General features: G+C 36.4%; 1 protein-coding gene across 11 annotated transcripts in view; it reads left to right on the top strand.

The window, feature by feature from the left end:
- The window catches only part of KTN1 (kinectin 1), a 118,647-nt gene that overhangs the window by 58,198 nt on the left and 40,343 nt on the right, over nucleotides 1-20,106 (top strand). For all 11 annotated transcript variants that reach the window (XM_054567529.1, XM_054567527.1, XM_054567526.1 and 8 more), the window contains exons 8-18: nucleotides 184-290; nucleotides 4,369-4,501; nucleotides 6,127-6,214; nucleotides 8,803-8,969; nucleotides 11,573-11,641; nucleotides 13,010-13,047; nucleotides 13,726-13,816; nucleotides 14,188-14,256; nucleotides 14,781-14,818; nucleotides 14,974-15,055; nucleotides 16,080-16,148. In XM_054567529.1, coding sequence (XP_054423504.1) covers nucleotides 184-290; nucleotides 4,369-4,501; nucleotides 6,127-6,214; nucleotides 8,803-8,969; nucleotides 11,573-11,641; nucleotides 13,010-13,047; nucleotides 13,726-13,816; nucleotides 14,188-14,256; nucleotides 14,781-14,818; nucleotides 14,974-15,055; nucleotides 16,080-16,148 — 951 coding nt within the window. The remainder of the gene's footprint in view (nucleotides 1-183; nucleotides 291-4,368; nucleotides 4,502-6,126; nucleotides 6,215-8,802; nucleotides 8,970-11,572; nucleotides 11,642-13,009; nucleotides 13,048-13,725; nucleotides 13,817-14,187; nucleotides 14,257-14,780; nucleotides 14,819-14,973; nucleotides 15,056-16,079; nucleotides 16,149-20,106) is intronic.

The following is a 20,106-nucleotide window of genomic DNA, read 5'->3' as shown; positions in this document are numbered from 1 at the left end:
CTGGTATTTGATTTGCATCCATCACTATCAAAATGTAATTCATCCTTTAAATTTGTTTTTGTTTACGGATGGTGCAAACTTCATTCTCTTGATGCTTTTTACATTGTTATAATAAAGTATCTTCTAAAAGTTAGCTTTGGTAGTCACTGTTTTCTAAATCTTATGTTTGTAAAATAATTTTAGTTCCAGCAAGTTCGTGAGCAGATGGAAGCAGAGATAGCTCATTTGAAGCAAGAAAATGGCATACTGAGAGATGCTGTCAGCAACACTACAAACCAACTAGAAAGCAAGTATGTTTCCAAATGTGCTTTAGTTTTAATTGAATGGCAGAGTATTTTCTTGAATCAAAATGATGTTTGATAGTAATTGGTTAGATTTTTGTTTTTTGCAATTGTTTCTAAAATGAGTTAATTTTCAAAAACACTTCTCTGGATATGTGAAGAACCTCTTCAGCTAAACTGTGTTAAATACGATTCACCAGTTTAATAGTCTACAAATTTATGAGACTGAATTTACAAGTTTAAAACCATCTATTCCCTTTAACAGTAGTTCTAAAATTGATTATTCTGAGGAGCATCTGTCATGTTAGTTAAAAAATCATATTCTTGAGTCCTATTCCTAAAAGATTATGCTTTAGTGGCTCTGAGATTGAGTCCAGGAATATACATATTAAGATACATTCCTAGAGAGATCTAAGATGGTGGCAGAGTAGGTGGGAGCTACACTCGCCTCCTCCTGGACCAAACTGGAATTACTGATAAATGAATTCAGTGAAGTAGCAGGATATGAAATAAATACCCAGAAATCAGTTGCATTTTTATAGATCAGTAATGAACTATCAGAAAAAGAAACTAAGAAAACAAGACCTGTACTAGGAAAATTGTGGGACTCTGAAGAAAGAAATCGAAGAAGATACAAGTAAGTAGAAACATACACTCTGTTCATGGATAGGAAGAATTAACATCATTAAAATGTCTGTACTACCCAAAGCAATCTATGGATCCAACACAATTCCTTTCAAAATAACAATGGCGTATTTCACAGAATTAGAAAAAATATTCTAAAAATTTATATGGAACCACAAAAGATCTCGAATATTCACAGCAATCTTGAGAAAGAAGAACAAAGGTGGAGGAGCCATGCTACCTGATATCAAACTATACTGCGAGGCCATAGTTGTTGGGAACTGTCCCACCTGGTTTCAGGGATTGTAGCCTCACTGACAGGTGAGTGGGCTTTAAGGCTGGAACTGAGCAAGGAGGCCTTGGGAAAATAGGCCACTGAGGAGACAAAACCTGTCCCCCTGGCAGGGGCATAGCCCCTGCTTCCTTCACAGCACTGTGCTTGGCCCTGGAAGATGGCTGGTTAGTCAGTGATGGGTAAGACCCTTCGATGGCAGGGGCAACCTAAGCCAGGCACAATCACATGGGGGCCATCAAGGAAGGACCTGGGGGACACAGAGAAGGGGCAAAAGACCCTCATCCCTCGGCTTCGTCATGGCCGGAGTCCTCATTCTATCTGAAAGAAATCTCCGTATCTCTTGATTGCTCTGCCCGCTGCCTGACCAGGTCAGTGAAACAATACTAAAGGCAGGTACAGCCCTAAACTGGATCAGGCAGTTCCTGAGGATAATTGGACCTGGAAAAGGAATGCATTAAATCCTATGAAACAGTTTGCTAAGAATGCCCTCAAGTTAATGAGTACTGATGTTTGGGGTTGAGCATAGAATGTATTCAGTTTCCCAGGTTTCAGGGTCCAGTGAGTGCCAGCTAATATACCAGAACCTGACCTGAGGCAAACCTTTGTGTTCCTTCAATCATAGATAGCCTTTTGACATTAATGGATGGCTTTGCCTCTGTGCTGTATACCCCTGCGCATGTCATTCTCAGTAAAAGCCACTTCAAGAGAAGGGCTTGGGGCATTCTCCAATAGAGGGAATTGCCACCCCCTTTTCTTGACAGACTGGGAGTGTCTGGGATGACTTGTTTTCACCATCTGTGGCGATCCAGGGGGACTCTGCAGGATGAGGTACCCCCCCTCATCTTATGCCTGAACAGGAACCCCACACATAGTAATCAAAACAGCATGGTACTGGCATAAGAACAGACATACAGATCAATGGAACTGACTAGAGAGCCCAGAAATAAACCCACACCATTGTAGTCAATATTTGACAAAGGAGGCAAAAACATACAATGGGGTAAAGATAGTGTAGTCGATAAATGGTGTTGGAAAAATTGGAAAGATACATGTAAAAAAGTTAAACTAGACCAACTGTGTACTAGGGATGTCCAGCCTGTGGCCCACGGTCCTCATGCGGCCCAGGATGGCTATGAATGTGACCCAACACAAAATTGTAAATTTAGTTAAAACCTTTTTTTGCTCATCAGTTTTAATTAGTGTTTGTGTATTTAATGTGTGGCCCAAGACAATTCTCTTTGTAGTGTGGTCTACAGATTCCAAGAGGTTGGACACCCCTGGCACCATACACAAGAATAAACTCATAATGGATTAAAGTATTAAATCTTAGACTGGAAACCATAAAAGTCCTAGAAGAAAACATAAGCAGTAAAATTTTGGATATTTCTTTTAGCAGTATTTTTTCTCATATATCATCTTGGGAAAGGCAAACAAAAGAAAGAAATGAACAAGTGGGACTATATCAAACTAAACTTGTACAGCAAAGGAAACCATTAACAAAATGAAAAGATAATCTATTGAATGGGAGAACATATTTGCCAATACATCTGATAAGGTGTTAACATCCAAAATTTATAAAGAATTTATAAAACTCAACAGCAGCCCTGGCTAATGTGGCTCAGTGGATTAAATGCTAGCCTACAAACCAAAGGGTTGCTGGTGCAAATCCCAGTCTAGGACACATGCCTGGGTTGCACGCCAGGCCCCCATAGAGGGCGTGTGAGAGGCAACCCCACATTGGTTTTTCTCTCCCTCTCTTTCTCCCTCCCTTCCCCTTTCTAAAAATAAATACAGTCTTAAAAGAAAAACCTCAACAGCAAAAAAGTAGTCTAATTAAAAAATGGGCCAAGGATCTGAATAGACACTTCTCCAAAGAGGACATATAGATGGCCCATAGACATATGAAAAGATGCTCAATGTCATTAATCATCAGATAAATGCAAGTTAAAACTACAGTGATATGTCACTTCACACCTATCAGAATGGCTTTTGCTAATAAGTCAACAAACAGCTAGTGCTGGTGAGGATGTGGAGAAAGGGGAATCCTTGTGCACTCTTGGTGGAGATTGGTGCATCTCCTGTGGAAAGCAATATGGAGTTACCTGAAAAAATTTAAAATGGAACTGCCTTATGACTGAGTGATTCCACTTCTGGGAATTTATCCAAAAACACCCGGAATGCTAATTCGAAAGAATATATGCACTCCTGTGTTCATTGCAGCATTATTGCCCAAGTGTCTATCAGTAGATAAATAGATGAGATGTCCATTATGTAAATGTGGTACAATGGAATATTACTAGGCAGTAAAAACGAAGGAAATCGTACCCTTTGGAACAGCGTAGATACACTTGGAGAGCATTATGCTATGTGAAACAAGCCGGTCAGAGAAAGACAAGTACCATATGATTTCACTTACGTGGAATCTAATGAACAAAATGAACTAACTAAAAAACGAGACAGATCCATAGATAGAGAGCAGGCTGACAGCTGTTGGGTGGTTGCGGTTCTGGGGCTAGTTTGCAGGGTTGTAGGGCCTGAGCAAAAAGGAAAAACTCATGGACAAGGACAAGAGTGGTGTTTGCTGGGGCAAGGGGAGTGTGGTGGGAGGTTGAGGAGGGTATAGTGGGGATAAATGTTCATGGAAGACTTGTGGTGACACACAATGCAGTGTACAGATGATGTGTTATGGAGTGGTCTATCTGAAACTTGTTTAATTTTGTTAACCAGTGTCTCCGCAATAAATTCAATAAAAAGGAGGAAAAGAAAAGACATTCCTTTCATAGTTATATAGTTGGCTCTGGGTTATACTTTAAGAAATAGTATACTAGAGAAGACTTGCTTGCATTGACTAAACCAGCTGGTTGATTTTAGTAGATTTTCAGAACATCAGTTTGAGAGTGACACTGGCGATTCTGCTTATGAGTGTGTGGTCATTTGCTTTCTTAATTATAGTGATTTTAGAATTTCTCTAAATTCTGGAATTATTCAGAGGTTACGCTCAAACTTTATTATTAGTGGTCATTTACAGCCTTCCTTTTCAGTTGACTATGAGTGGAATTATTGTCTCAGCAACACATTTATGTTGTCTTAGCAAAATGTAAAAAGTTTTGTTATTCTTTATATGGGTTTGTAATAATGGAAGTTTCCTAATCCAGATACTGTTTTCAGGCAGTCTGCTGAACTAAATAAACTGCGCCAGGATTATGCTAGATTGGTGAATGAGCTGACAGAGAAAACAGGAAAGCTGCAGCAAGAGGAAGTCCAAAAGAAGAATGCTGAGCAAGCAGTTACTCAGCTGAAGGTGATATATGTCCCCCTTTATTTATCACTTCATAAATAATTTAGATACTCAATTCAGTGACCTAAATGTATACATAGGTTTTAAAAATGTAGTTTGAGGCTTAATGGGACTTGTCTGCCTATATAGAAGCATGTGTACTAACATAAGAGTTGAATATAGGCTTAAGTTTGAAGTTAAAGACTGTTTGGAAGATAGGAAAAATAAAATTAGCTGATAAACAGGTATAAACAGTAGAATTTCACCTTATATGTACAGGTTAGGGTCTGCCTGTGTAAGGCAAAGATCATGTAGTTAAAATTATCTTCAACATCACTTATCTATAACTTGGATTTCTTACTAAGTTTAATAAAACCTACTTTTCTTCCAGCATTAGAATACATTTTTTTCCCTTGCCTGAGCACAACACCAAAGGATGCTCCAGGAGCCTTTACTTGAACCATAGTATACAAAAATCACGCACTATTTTCTTAGACAGTAGAATTCATCTTTAGACACTTGATAAAGTGATATGCTCATATTGAGAAGAGATGCATGGGTTTGGTGTGGCTGACTGAGAGAGGAATAGATTCATTTCTCTTAAACTTTATAGCATATGTAGCCCTAGCTGGGTGGCTCAGTTGTTTGGAGCATTCTCCTGTACATCAAAAGGTTGTAGGTTCGATTCCCTGAAAGAGCACATACCTTGGTTGTGGGTTGGATCCCTGGGTTGGGGTGCGAATGAGAGGCAACTGATTGATGTTTCTCATGTCGATATTGCTCTCTCTCTATCTCCCCCGTCACCCCACCCCTCTATTAAAAAAAAAGAAAGAAAAAAGAAAACTGCATAGTATATGCACATTTGAGTAGAATGATGGGTAGAATGGTCTTTTCCTCCTTTTACTGGGGCCAGGATTTGTTGAATGTATAGTTTAATTTAATTTGTATAAGTTAAATGTATTAGTTTCCTACCTAGGTGTTTGATGCAAGCATATCTTGATGCTAGTTAAGATACTTGATACTACTTGATAGAGTAGTGGGGCTTAAAAGGCCATTGGGACTAAACAAAATGTAGAAAATAGTGTAATTTTTGTTTTCTTGACATTTTGACGGATCCCTGTGGGAGATTGATATAATTGTCATTAATTTAATATTTGTCTTGCTGGTGTGTTTACCACTGCCATTTATAAATATGAAAGTTTGTTTTCTGGATATGGGTAAGTAGATAATGACACTAAAGAGTAAAGTGTTGTGCTATACCTCAAATGATAAATTATAGGTACCTACTGAAATTTGGCAATAAAGATACCATCCTACCTTTAAAAACCTGTGAGCTGAAGGAAGATTAATAGAAAACAGATTATAGCTAAGTGGATCAGATATATACATAGTAGTAGGTACATTGATCCACCAGCACAAATATTATTTCTGAAATAATTTCCAATCTGTAAATCCTGTGTAGGGGGTAGAGTGACTATGGCTAGTAGTATCTGTGCATGCTATCAGGCTAGGCATATCTGCCTATCTTATTAAAACAGGAGAGTAGTTATTGGAATAAGCAGTTATATGATACAACAGTAAATATAGAGGATACTTTTAAAAAAAATATTGCAATCCTGTGGTTGTGCTGATTTTTATCTGTTCCCCAGGTCCAACTACAAGAAGCAGAGAGAAGGTGGGAAGAAGTCCAGACTTATATCAGGAAGAGAACAGCAGAGCATGAGGCAGCACAGCAAGGTAAGGGGAAAAGGTATTTATGTAAATTAGTATGTAATTCCAGGTAAAATTTCCTCCCCTTTTTGGAGAAAGTATAATTTTGCATTTAGGTTATAAGTCAATAAAAATAGCTCTGAAATTTTCAGAGTACCTTTTTTTCTTTAACATTTTCTAGGGTTTTGAAAATAAGAACTCTAGTAGCTTTGTCTGAAGCATTAAGTTGCAGAAAAATTGTAGTCCACAGTAGGGTAATGGGAGCCTAGATGTGTGTGTGTCCTTTCTGTAGTTATTTATTCCCTTTGGCACTGTGGTCAACTCTTCATTTGATTTTTTTTGTTTCTAAGGAAGCACTCACTTCCTATATTGTGAAGAGAAAAGCAGCAAGAGCATTACTATTCCAAGTGGTTGACTTAAAACTGCCTACTACTTAAACACTAACTTACAACTTACTCTTAGTTTGATGACTCCATCTGTGAGAAAATGGAGCTTCCATTGTGTGTGTTATTTATGTCTCCACTACTCCCTTTCTCCCATGAAAGGCAGTGAGCTAATAAAATATAGTTTTAAACAATAGGGTAGATCATGCAGAGTTTGGCTCTTTAGACCTTTGGTTTCCTCTGTTTTTTATTTTTTTTTCTCCCCTAAGTATTTATTTCCCTTTGGTTAAATATTTAAATACACCCAAGATATTGAAGGCCTTATTCTTTATATGTAAAGTTTATGTTAAGATACATTAGCTTATTTTTAAAATCAATATTTTATATTTCATCAACAAAGCACACATGAATTTTTCCAAAAGAATTGTAACTGTGAACTATATATAAGTATGAACAGTAAAACCTCCCTCTGATCAGAAGCAGTTACTTTTGCTTTTAGTGTTTTGTATCATATTTCTAAATAAGCATATTATTTGTATTTGCACTGCTATCTCTTGAAAGGCTTCTGTTAACCTTCTGTCATCAAAAATAAGGGCTTAATACTCTCACACCATTCCTCCCACCCTCCCCTCATCCTCCTGATATTGTCACACATACTTTTTTTTTTTGCCATGCATACTTTTTGATTCATTGTTTGTATCATTATGACTCTGTACTCAATGCTGAGCCAAGATAAATATTATAACTGCAGTTCTTTTCTTGAAAAATATTTTTTAATTTTCTGGAGCTAATTATTGCTTTATGTATTTAAGTTGCCTGATCTTTGTTTTATTGTTTAAATTTTTACTTATGGTTAAAATCCCTTTAACCTTTTCCCCTCCCCTAGCCTCTGAACATATTAGATACTGGAGGACTTACCTATTTTTCCAGGGGATATCCCTCTGGACTCCTCAGTCTTTCTATTTGAGTGCTTTTTACTTTCTAGGTTTGCTCCATAGCTATTGTCTGCACACTTCCTTCTGTCTCCTGTTTTCTGGATCCTGTGTCCCTGCCATCTTTTTTGCTATCCTCCCTCATTTAATAGCACTTTTTAGTGGCTTCAAAGAGTACGCTTTGAAGTACATTTCTTGAGGCTTTGTATATCTGAAAATGTTTTTTTCTTTCCACTTTCATGTTTTAACTGGATATACAGTTCTAGGTTGGAAATAATTTTCCCCACACATTTAACTTATACTGATGTTGGTAAGAAATATGCTCTTCTGAATTCTAATCCTGGACATTACCATTAGTTTAATTTTCAGGAGCTCTTTAATGAATTGTGTTTCATTCTGACATTAGTGTCGTCTTATGGAAGAATCATCCTACTTTTCTGAAGACATACCTAATACATACACACATACATTTTCTCTTCTTCCCTGTGTTTGCTTCTCTATCCTTGGTGTTAGTCATCCATTCCTGTCATTCCTTCTCTCTGTTTTGGACTTAATTGTTGTTACAGGGCCAGGAGGCAGCTCTCATAGTGCCTGGTATCTTGATTTCATGAGCCTTTCTACGATTCTGGAACACTTCCCTTTCCTCATCTCTGCCAAGTTAGTGGTAATTTCTCCATTTTGTCTTAATTTCTTGTGATTTGGAGTTACATTTATTTCTGATTGCATCAAAGTTTGTGTTTTCCCTCTCTCCTTCCTGCTCTCTTTCTCCATCCCCCCATCCTGTTTCAGGTTACCATTAAGGAGAGAAGCAGACAAAAAAGTTTTACTTCATCTTATACCAGGACATTTGTCAACTTTTAGCATCTTTCTCTTTTCCATGTAGGAGAGTACAAGGCATTTACAAGAAATTCACTTAAAGTACTTACTAAACTATTAAACTGTGTTTGGTGAAATAAAGACTACTTTCAAGAAATGGTGCAACAGTTTTAAACATCCACATACTATTCTGTTAACACATTTATTCAATATGTACTGTGTTCCAAGCCTTGGACCCAGCTCTGCATTCAGAAAAGGCAGTCTTTGATTTCAGAAAGCTGGGAAAGGCGCTGAATTGGTACCATGTGGCAGCTACTGTGATTAAAAGTAAGCACAGGTTGTTTGTGGGAGCTATAAGCAGGAAGGGGAGAGCAAAGGGAGAGATAAAGGAGGGTTTTCTAGAGGAGATAATGCCTACACTAAAGGTGAGTAGCGGTAGCCAGGAAAGGAAGAGACCTTTGTAAAATGCAATGCTTTATTACAGATTTACAGAGTAAATTTGTGGCCAAAGAAAGTGAAGTACAGAGTCTGCATAGTAAGCTTACAGATACTTTGGTATCAAAACAGCAATTGGAGCAAAGACTAATGCAGTTAATGGAATCGGAGCAAAAATGGGTGAACAAAGAAGAGTCTCTACAAATGCAAATTCAGGTATCTAAATTTTCTCTCTTTTAAAAAATAAAGGTGGGCAGTTGTAGGATGTGTCTACATAGAAGAGATAGGATAGTTGACCTTATCTTAATTCTGGAGTGGTGATGAATAATTAAAACTTCATCTTTGAGCAGTTGAGGCAATTTCGTGTGTTTGAATATATACTTGAAGATGTCCTTAACCAAGTCTTAGGCTTTCTGTATTAGATTATGAATAGCACAACATATTCTTAATTTCTACTTTACGAATTAACTCTCCAAAGAAAATGCCTAATCACTGATGTTATAAAATGATGCTTGGCTTCTGGTCAAGGTGGTGACATAGGTAAACACGGCTCTCCTTTGTTGCACAGCCACATCAAAATTGCAATTAAAATTATTCAGTAACCATCACTCAGAAATCTAGTTGAATAGAAGTCTGGCAGCTGTGAAATTAAAGAGACCACATCCATTCAGACTGGTAGGAGGTGTGGAGGTGCAGTAGGGGCAGGTTCCACACCCATGAGTGGTGGATAAAAATTCAGGAGGGATATCTCAGGAATGAGGAGTCCCAGCCCCACAGCAAACCCCCAGCCTTGGGTTCCACTGCCAGGAAGAGAAGTCCCCATAACTTCTGGCTGCAAAAACCAGTGGGGATTGAGTTGGTGGAAGAAACTTCCAGAGTCCCAAGCAGTTCCTTTTAAAGAACCCACACAAGCACTTACTCAGGCTCACTCCGTCTGAGCTCTAGCAGTAGGGTAGCAGCTTGAAAAGTACCAGTAGCATACAGGGAGGAACCAAAGTGCCTGGCATTAAGGGGGGACCTTGGGGACAGCTTTCTCGCAGACAGAAAGGAGGACAGAGGCCATTGTCCTTTTTCTGAACCCTCCTGTCACAGAGCCAAAGAGCCAGCAGGCAGGGGCCATAGCTGAGACTCCATCAACCTGGCTAACATTGTTTCCCATGGCCTGGAGACCCCCTCAGGCGCTCTCCCACCACTCAAGTCACCCCCCCGCCAGGCTGTTAACAGAGACTTTTCTATATGAATAGCTGGTCTTGGCTCATGCTTCACAATTTCCTAAATCCTCTTAAACAAGCAACAGCCAGCCACATGAGTCCTTAGCACCTGCATCTCTTGCTAAATGGCCTCAGGCCTAGCACCAAGCAGCAGCCAGCCTAGATTCACAGCTTGGCTTCGCCTGGAAATATCCAAGCCCAGCACAAGTGGAAGCTGTCTCATATTGTTCTATAGCACAGGCAGGGTGGCCCTGGGCATAACACAGCTGGGGGCTGACCTTGACCTGCACCACCCTGGAAACCTCAGAGCCTGAGCATTCAGTGGACAGCTACAGACCATGTCAGAGCACCACTACCCTGCTCCTGTACAGCTGATCTCCACAGAGGGTGGAGGTTGGAGATCAGTGGTCATAGCCAGTCTTTGCAGCTGACTGACCTGGGTAAATCCCTCCCATTGATCTGCCAACAGGTGAAGCTGAGAATCAAATCAGCGATTTGGAACATTAGGAAGCAAAAAGCAAGCCATCAGAATGACCAAAAAAAGAATCCAATAAAATGAGGATAGTGTAAGCAGCCTCTGGCGACAACTTCAAGCACTCCAACATTCGCATCATAGGGATGCCAGGAGAAGAGAAAGAGCAAGAAATTGGAAATTTATTTGAAAAAATAATAAAAGAAAACATCCCTAATTAGGTGAAGGAAATAGACATGTAGGTCTGGGAAGCACGGAGTACCAAACAAGATGAATGTAAAAAGGCCCACTCCAAGACACATAATAATTAAAATGTCAAAGGTTAAAGATACAGAGAATCTTAAAAGCAGAAAGAGAAAAGCAGTTAGTTACCTACAGGGGAGTTCCCATAATACTGTTAGATGATTTCTCAAATGAAACTTTGCAGGCCAGAAGGGATTGGCAAGAAATATTCAAAGTCAAGAAAAGCAGGGACCTACAGCAAAGATTGCTCTATCCAGCAAAGATACTATTTAGAATCAGAGGAAGGATAAGGAGCTTCCCAGAAAAGAAAAAAAAAAACTAGTTTCCCATCATGAAACCATTATTATATGAAATGCTAAAGGGACTTATTTAAGAAAAAGATGATCAAAAGTAGGAAAAATAAAATGGCAAAAAGTACAAATCTGCCAACAGTTGCATCCAAAAAACAAACTAATCAAACAAGAACAGAGACAGAATCATGGATATGGAGAGCATTTTCATGGTTGCCTGGTGGGAGGGGGGTTTTGGGGAAATGAGTGAAAGGGCATTAAAAAGTACAAATAAGTAGTTACAGAATAACCATGTGGATGTAAAGTACAGTTACAGGAAATGGAGTAGCCAAACAACTTATATGCATGGCCCATGGATGTAACAGTGGTGTGGGAACTGCCTGAGGGAGTGGGGGGCTGCTGGGTGGAGTGGGGCAAGGAGGGAATAATTGGGACAACTGTAGTAACATAATCTATAACATATAATTAAAAAAAAATGTTTTCGGAATCTAAGAATGCCTTTTTATAGATAAACATGTGTACCTCATTTTGTTCCATGTGTATTGGTATATTTGCTAACAGTGCACTTTTTTCCCTCTCCTTTTTGGTTCCTATTTATGAAAGGATATTTTGGAACAGAACGAAGCTTTGAAAGCTCAAATTCAACAATTCCATTCCCAGATAGCAGCCCAGGTAATGGTGTATTCTTATTGCTTATCATTACTAAGAGCTTCCTACGTATGTAACTAATCATCTGAGTGCCTGTTGAATGCTGAGTACTGGATTAGTAGTCAGGAGACTAGTCATTGAATCAACATTGATAATCCTGAGTGCTGAACACTCTGATAATTATATACAGTGCAGAGGGAAAACAATCTAAGTCCAGCTAATTGAGAAGTAGGTTAGAGAGTTTTTTTCCATAGGAGGAAAAAATGTCCACAGTTCTATCATTAAAGAAGAGGAATTGGTCAAATGATGTCAAGAATAATAATTTATGTTAGACATAATAATATTAGAAATGCTTAGTAATATTGACTAGCCATAAGGGAAAATTTTATGTGCCCTCAGTGTTTGCAGTTTGTTAACTATGACTCTCATATTATATATGCAAAAGGATCATTTTAAGATTTATATTTCAGTATAGTGAGTGGGGAAACCTTCCAAAGTTTTGCAAGTGGTATTATAAGACCTGTTTTTCTTCAGCAGCATCTTTATGGAACATAATACATAGGTAGATGTAGATATATTCTTTAGAATATAAATTATACAGCATTCAGGAGAAAAAACACTTCTGAGTACTTGTTTCCTTAATACACATACTATGAATTTTAATTCTTCAACTTTATCATTCTAAAAATTGGTTGTAAGAAAAAGTATTAGCTTAGAATACAAGTCACTTTTCTATATAAAAATAGTTTGAACATTAAAAACTTGTATTTAAGACAGGCAAATTTAAAGTCCTGAGATAGAAACTTTAAAACTTTGAGATAGAAAATATTTTTTTCTAATTGCCTTCTTTTTAGAGACTGTAGTCTAAAATTAATTGGGAAGAATGGTTTAATATAGGAAAGGATGTTTGTGTGTTTATGGATATTTATGTATATTTAAATTATCAATTCAAATTAGATTGAAATCTTAAGTTACTAGCTAAAAGGTAGCTCTAGAAAATGTTTTGGGAATTAAATACTTACAGGATGCTGTAAGTACTTTTTAAAAATTAAAGATGAGCATAGATAATGCCAAAAAATTTAATTCTTACCTTATTCATGAACTGTATCATTTCATTATTGCAAATTGTTACTTAGGAACAGAAGCACAGAGATGAAAAATGGACTTTGTAGCTGTTTTTCCCATTTTTTTCCTTTGTTGGTTGTTGGTGATGAAATTTGCCTTCAAAATAATAGCTACTATTTCTTGCACTCTCATCATGGGCCAGATGCTACCTTAATAATTGTGTATACATTGGTTTTTTTAAGTTTTAAATCTGTTATGACTATTATTGTACAACTTTTAAGCTTTGTCTTACATGCTTTTATGTTGATACCTGTTTTTCTTTCTTAGACCTCTGCTTCAGTTCTAGCAGAAGAATTACATAAAGTGTAAGCCTGCCTTGCTACATTTCTTATACTTGCTTAGTCACCATTAACAGATACCTGTTAGATTGAACACTTCTGATTAATTTTATATTCTATCTTGTTCAGAAAATACTCTCAGGTAGATTTGGAGCAACATTTGCTCCGCACTTCTGCAGTCCCCCCCAGTGATTTGTTTCCTGGACAGGTTACATAATCTGTGTATTTATGTCTCTATCATAAAAAAAGTTGGGGATTTTTTTTCATTTGGGCTTGAGCAATTATGTGGGAGAGATAATTTTGATTTGAGATCAGTGAAAGTAAATTAGTTTTTGTGTCTAATAAGTAATTGTAGGTACTCTGTATCCAACTGTATGGTGGTGCCCAAAACAAAATTCTGGGGGGCTTTTTTGTATTGTGTAATTGAGTTTAGAAGCCCTAAAATATGGTTTTGAAGTTGCCAGGCTCATAGTTTAAATACTTCTTTGACCTCAAGTTTTAAAATAGGGATAGGTATTTTAAGGAGGTATAGTAATGTATATGATAGTTATTCCTAAACTGAAAGGAGCTAAAAAATGGAGGGTACATTTACATGAAAAACTACTAAAATAAGGATGATCATGTTTAAGGCTTTTTTTAATCCTTTGATTTGTGATTTGTTTCCCAATGCTTATTGAATGTACAAAAATGTATTTCTCGTTAAAGGATTGCAGAAAAGGATAAGCAGATAAAACAGACTGAAGATTCTTTAGCAAATGAACACGATCATTTAACAAGTAAAGAGGAGGAACTTAAGGTACTGTAATTATTATAAACGGCTGCAGTATTTTACAGGCATTGAATTGCCCTGACCTTGCAATCAGTATACATGTCTTTGAAGAATGGGAAAATACTCTAGAATTCATTTGAAAAGTGCTTCGTTCTAAACTACAAAATCCTTTTTAGCTGTTTAAGAAGAGAAGTTTAAAGGGTTTTTCCTCACGTGACATATACAATAACTTGGGAAATATGCTGAACAACAGGATTTGATGGTTTCTCTTTCTAATTTTAAGAAATTGTAATTTGAGACTTTTGCTTTGAGACCTTTGCTTAAATAGAAAAGAGATTTACAGCTTTGAAGTCAGTTATATTAAATATTTCTAATTCCATTTTTCCTTCTTGTTCTAGGATATACAGAATATGAATTTTTTATTAAAAGCTGAAGTGCAAAAATTACAGGCTCGGGCAAATGAACAGGTAGATCTTTATTGCTTTTGAGCATTTACCTCAGATTTTTAGTTCATTTATACTTATTTATTGGTATTATAAGCCCTAATTTTACTCATGTAGATAGTAAATAAGCATACTGGTTACTCATGTCTTGCTGCATGGTGTGTTGTTGAAATCCTCTTCTATTTGACTACTATTCTCACAACTCACTTAGATGTTAACTATTTTCGTGTTGAAATCAATGTTCAATCCAGTGAATTGACCACTTTTGAGATACCAAAGGAACAGTTACAGCACTCTTACTGTGCTGATATGTTTTAGCCTTGTGCCATTTAATTTAAAAAGGACATATCTTTTTATTAGGATAAAAGTTGATCACTGAGAAGTACAAAATACTGGACAGCAAAGAGTATTATAGCAGTGTATGATACTGCTTTAACTTTACGCCATGTATATGAAAATGTAACTTTTTAATATGTAAAAATAAGTAAAAGAATAATGTAGAGTGCTTTCTGAGAAATGATATTATTCTCATCTCATTCTAAATACAGGCTGCTGCAGCACATGAACTGGAGAAAATGCAAAAAAGGTGATTAATGTATTGTTGTACATGGAGCCATTCATATGTTTATATGCAAGTATAATTACAGGAAATATTGCTGCTTATAACTGCTAGTTGTGCACATAATTTATGTAAACTTTCTGAATAAATGAAGTATTTCAATTGATTTTTTTCCCCTGTAGTATTCACGTTAAGGATGATAAAATAAGTTTGCTTGAAGAGCAGCTACAATGTGAAATTTCAAAGAAAATGGAAGAATTTAAGGTGTGTGATTAAGCTTGTCATCTCAGCTTTTTGAACAACTTTGTAATAGTTTTCAATTGAAGTGAATCTAGAAGTACTGAAACAGTGTTTCTATAGTTCATTTAGTGTCTTATATAAATAGTGAATTTTATCATAGACTTTTTGCCTAGATTATCTTATCTCTTCTTAGGATAGACTTCTGAAATTTGTTTTGTTTCAGCCTTTTCTCACAGTTTTCAGTTGGTAGTTTGTGATGGTTCTGTCTGCTCCATTGTTGGTGTGGTGCTAGTTTCTGGGTTGTGGCTGAACAGCCTGAGTGCTGCAGAGCATTCTGATTGCCAGGGTGCATCTCTGTGTGTAGTGATTTCCTTTTTTTTTTTTGCTTTTATTTAATAGGAAGCCTGTCAGGGGTGTCCAGCCTTTTGGTGTCTCTGCACCACACTGGAAGAGGAAGAGTTGTCTTGAGCCACACATTAAATACACTGCGACACGTTAATTACAAAACAACCTTTTAAGAGTTTTAGTGTCGTGGTTATCATGTTCGCCTCACAAAACAATCTGATGTTTTAAGTAAATACATGATTTTGTGTTGGGCCGTGTTGACAGCCATGCTGGACTGCATTCAGCCCACGGGCAACAGGTTGGACACCTGAAAGTACTCACTTAATGAAAGCAGGGTTCTCCAAATTCCATTGGCACGAACTGTTCAACTCTTTGAAATACACATGGAAACAGTTTCAGCACCGTTTTGGGATAAACCACATGACTGAATTAGGGGGCTTAGTAGAAATTGTGGTTTTAGAGATTATTGTACATGTAATTTATACTAGTACTGTATTCCTATATTCTGGAATGTATTTATTGAAACTGAAAAATGGAGTCATGTGAGATTTGCATTCTTAGTACATCAATACATAATTCACCTGTCACTTTATTAGTACTTTAAACAAGAATATGGGCTTGATATTTTTTTAAAAACCCATTCAAATGATTGCTTTTTTAACATTTTCTTCAAAGAACAGTAATTTGAAATTCTTTCTCCCAGATTTTAAGTGACCAAAACAAAGCATTACAATTAGAAGTTCAGAAGCTACAGACTCTTATTTCTGAACAGGTAAGGCTTTTTGTGAGTTACAAAGTAGAAATATCCAATATATTACAAGTCTTTTTCTTCTTAAATAGTAACCAGCTCATTCATTTTGGGAAATTTTGAGGAAAGTATAGGTATGTCTTTTAATTGCATTTCTATTGTTACTGTGCTTATCAAATAGCCAAATTAAGTAAAATATAATTTTTGTTCCTAAGAGGAAGTTAATGCTAACATGTTAATAAGCATCCCTCCAAAAAGAAAGAAAAGTATAATAGGATGCATAAAAAAATTTTTTAAAGCCACTTTGACACATTGCACTCTCAGGATAAAAGTCTTTAAACTTGGAGCCTGACTTTCTCTAAGGCAGCATGGTTTCTTAAAAAAGAGAATGGATTTGAAACCTAACCCAGCACTTCAAGCAGAGTGACGTTTATCAAATTGCTTAACCTTTTTGAAACCTCTCATTCCAAGTCTTTCACATTTTATTTACATCATAAACTTGGTAGATTTAAATGGGAAAGTTTATGTATAGTGCTTAGCCTAGTGCTTCACATATAGCAGGAATCTTAAACCTTAAAATCTTTCCCTTAGAATATTTATTTTTTTCCATCTCATTTCCAGCCCCTGCTACCATCATACTTTTTTCTATATTTATAGCAAGCCATCAAAACTGTAGCAGCCTGAATGAGTATCGTGGCATAAACTAGAGCTCCAGGCAACGTCCATTTTATGTCTGTTTCTAAGACTTGTCTTCATACTCTTCTTTGGCACAACTCTTCAAATTTCAGTTTTTAAAAATATTCTAGAAATTCTTGACACATTAAAACAGAAGCTTTGCATGCGTTTGTGATACTGTTAATTTTTTAGAATGCACTTTTATTAGAAGCTGAAATATAAGTTATTGCAAACAATAGCACTTCTTCATCAGGTGTGTACTTACTTTTTTATTTTAAAATTCACATTTATGCAGGTATTGGTGTGCCAAATACTGTGGAAGTATTTTGTTAACATTTGTTTACTTGTCAAGAAGTAATCCACTTATTTTTCTTCCCCCTTCAGTTGATATTAAGTGCTTTGCTTTATTTTTATTACTTTGTATATCCTTTACCCTTGCAAACTAAAGGTAATAGATGAGAAAATTCTGAACAGACGATATTTAGTGCAGGAATATGACTTCATGCCTCCATATTTCTAAAGTGGTGTTAAATTTTATCTTAAATCTTAATCTTATCTCACTTTGTTGTGGTATAGCTTATAAATGGTAAGATATTTCAATTGTAAGCTTTTTTTCTACTTTAACATAATCTTTATTCTATTTTTTTCTCCATTACCATTTGGTTCTACTATGTAGTTTATCATCCATCTCTGAAGTCTGGTTGTATCTTACAGTCTGTGGTGTCAGCGTAGTTGGCAGCATTTTAAATTTTTAGTACTACCTAAAATACTGGCTGTGAGATGCAACATCAATGACTTGGATTAGATTAAATATGATAGGTACTTTTTGGTTGTGTTAATTCTTACCCAGGAAAGCAGAATGTATTTTTTTGTGAGTTGGTTATCAGAGATTCTGGAACCCCTATTTCAATATATAAAGTTTTAAACTCTCTAAAATTAAGTTCATGGGAGATAAAAACAAATGCCTAGAAACTTCTGAATCTGTCCTAAAATTTCAGTCATAAAGGTGCTGGTAACGCCTACTTAGGTTTAAAAAAAATCTGAATTTTTAAAAATCTTTTAACTTTTGTTCTGTACCAAAAGTGGTATTCTCCATCATTAGACGAGTAAAACTACTAGCCTTAAATTTTTCTTTTTCTTAAAGTTAACATGATGCCCTAAAACTTGCCATTCTAGTATCTTATGTAAACTATCACACGTAGCAGTTAATAATAAAAAGTTAAAAATATTTTTTTAAACTTCTCTAATATCTTAGCCTTTTATCCACTATGATGTTTCTGTGTGCCTTTAAGTATTTTAAAATAACACCTTTCAGCATGAGATTGATTTTTTTTAGATGAATAAGTTTTACAAATAGTCCACAGAAAAAAATTTCATAGTCACCTTTTTTTTTTTTTAAGAATTATTTGATAAGATTGGAAACTCACTTTGTGGTACTAAGTTAAGATTTGCTCTTTGGTAATTAGAATTTCTCTCTTGTTCTGAAAGCTTTTTTTAAAAAAAAAGCTTTAAAAAACATGGGACTATGATGTGTTTTTGGTTGTAGTTCTGACTTAACCTATCTCATCTTGGCAGACCAAAAAACCATCTCTTGGACTTTTTCTCTGATCATTTTTATTGCTACTGGTAATTAAAGAAAAGATAAAGATTAGTATAATTTTCATTTTTTCCATTTGTACCTTTCTTTAACCCTTTGTTACCCAGCAGTCAGAATTCCAAGTGACAGTTGAGAGATGAACAGTTCAGTTATGTAAAAAAAAAAAATTTAGTCCTTTTGCCCCATGGATTTATATTGTGGAGGAAAAGATTGAGTTTATCAAAGCAGAAACCAACAGTGATGCCAGGTTGTTGTTTCTCGAGGTGTAGGAAGCAGAGAGACAACAAATACCGGGTAAGGTAACCTATTTATACACTAAAGAAGAGAAAGCTTCAATTCAGGATGTCAACCTGTAGATAGATTATGCAAATAGATTAGTTACAAACTCTCATTTTATTCTGAATAAAATAAAACTTTTTGGGGTGGGGGTTCTTAGTTGTCCTTTTTTGGCGGGATGGGTTAGCCCGTTGTGTTTATTGAGCACCCACTGTATGCCCATTGCTTTAGGGATACTCAGCCCCAGACTTTTCTTCTGGGAGCTTACAGTTTAGCCAGCTGGGCCCAGAGGAGTGGGTAGGACATGGAGTCCTTTATTTATTTATTTATTTTTGAGCATTTGACTTTAGCTAAGGAGCCACATGACTTTCTTTTTTTTTTTTAGTTTTCAGAGAGAGGGTAAGGGAGGGAGGAAGAGGGGGAAAGAAACATCAGTTAGTTGCCTCTTGCACAGCCCCAGCCAGGGACCAGGCCTGCCAACCAGGCATGTGCCCAGACTGGGAAGACCTTTCCATGCACAGGCCGGTGTTCAGATCTACTGAGCTACGCCAGCCAGGGGGACTTCTTATTCTTATTCTAGTAGATTTTTAACATTCAGTGATTAAGATTATTAAGTAATAAAACTATGGGAATAGGAAGTTTTCTTTTTTCCCTCCTTTCTGGTTGTATTTTATTGCAGAAGAGTTTATTATTATATAAGATATAGTTTTGAAAATCATCTAGGGAGGAAAATACTGGATTGGATTAGAAATAAAGTATGAAGTAAAAATGTTGGATGGATGCTAAACTGAGTCAGTTTTGTGATTTGAATATTGAATGAGCAGTTGACCAAGAGTGCTTGTTAAACTGTGACCTCATTAAAGGAACTGTCACTTTTTAAAATATTTACTAGTTGAGTATGTTAGGAACTGCACTGCATGCTGAGGCTACAGAGATGAGTGAGGCTTGGTTCCCATCCTCAAGAATATGGTTTAGTGTGGAAATAGATATATAGCACAGAAAAGTGTAATGAATAAAGTTCTTGAACCGTGTGTATAGGTTAGGAGGAAGAAATAATGAATTCTGTTGGAAAGAGTGAGGGTGAAAGTGGGCAGAGAAGAAGGGAGAGCTAAACCTGATTTTGAAAAATGGCCATGAATTTGCCAGACAGCTAAGGAGCAATCAAGACCGAGGGGATGCAGTGTTAAATGTCGTGGTGGTAGATGGTAAAACTGCTATATTCAGAACACATTGTAGAAGTCCAAAGAATGAGGTGCAGGGGTAAAGAGTCACTAGGGCCTAATTATGAACTTTTTTTGCTGTGTAAGGAAGGACCATGAACTTCATTTAGCATGTAAGTATGCCTCTAAAGGGTGCTACAGGAGTAAGTGTTTGGTCTTGCATTTTAGGTAGAGTATGCTGATGACAGTGCAGGGTTTGAATTTATGTAGGGGC

The sequence above is a fragment of the Pteronotus mesoamericanus genome, unplaced genomic scaffold (genome assembly GCF_021234165.1).
Source record: "Pteronotus mesoamericanus isolate MK-2021 breed Mesoamerican mustached bat unplaced genomic scaffold, CSHL_Meso_final contig_182, whole genome shotgun sequence".
Lineage (NCBI taxonomy): Eukaryota > Metazoa > Chordata > Mammalia > Chiroptera > Mormoopidae > Pteronotus > Pteronotus mesoamericanus.
Note: the sequence above shows the minus strand (reverse complement) of the source record. Positions and strands in the feature narration are given on the sequence as shown.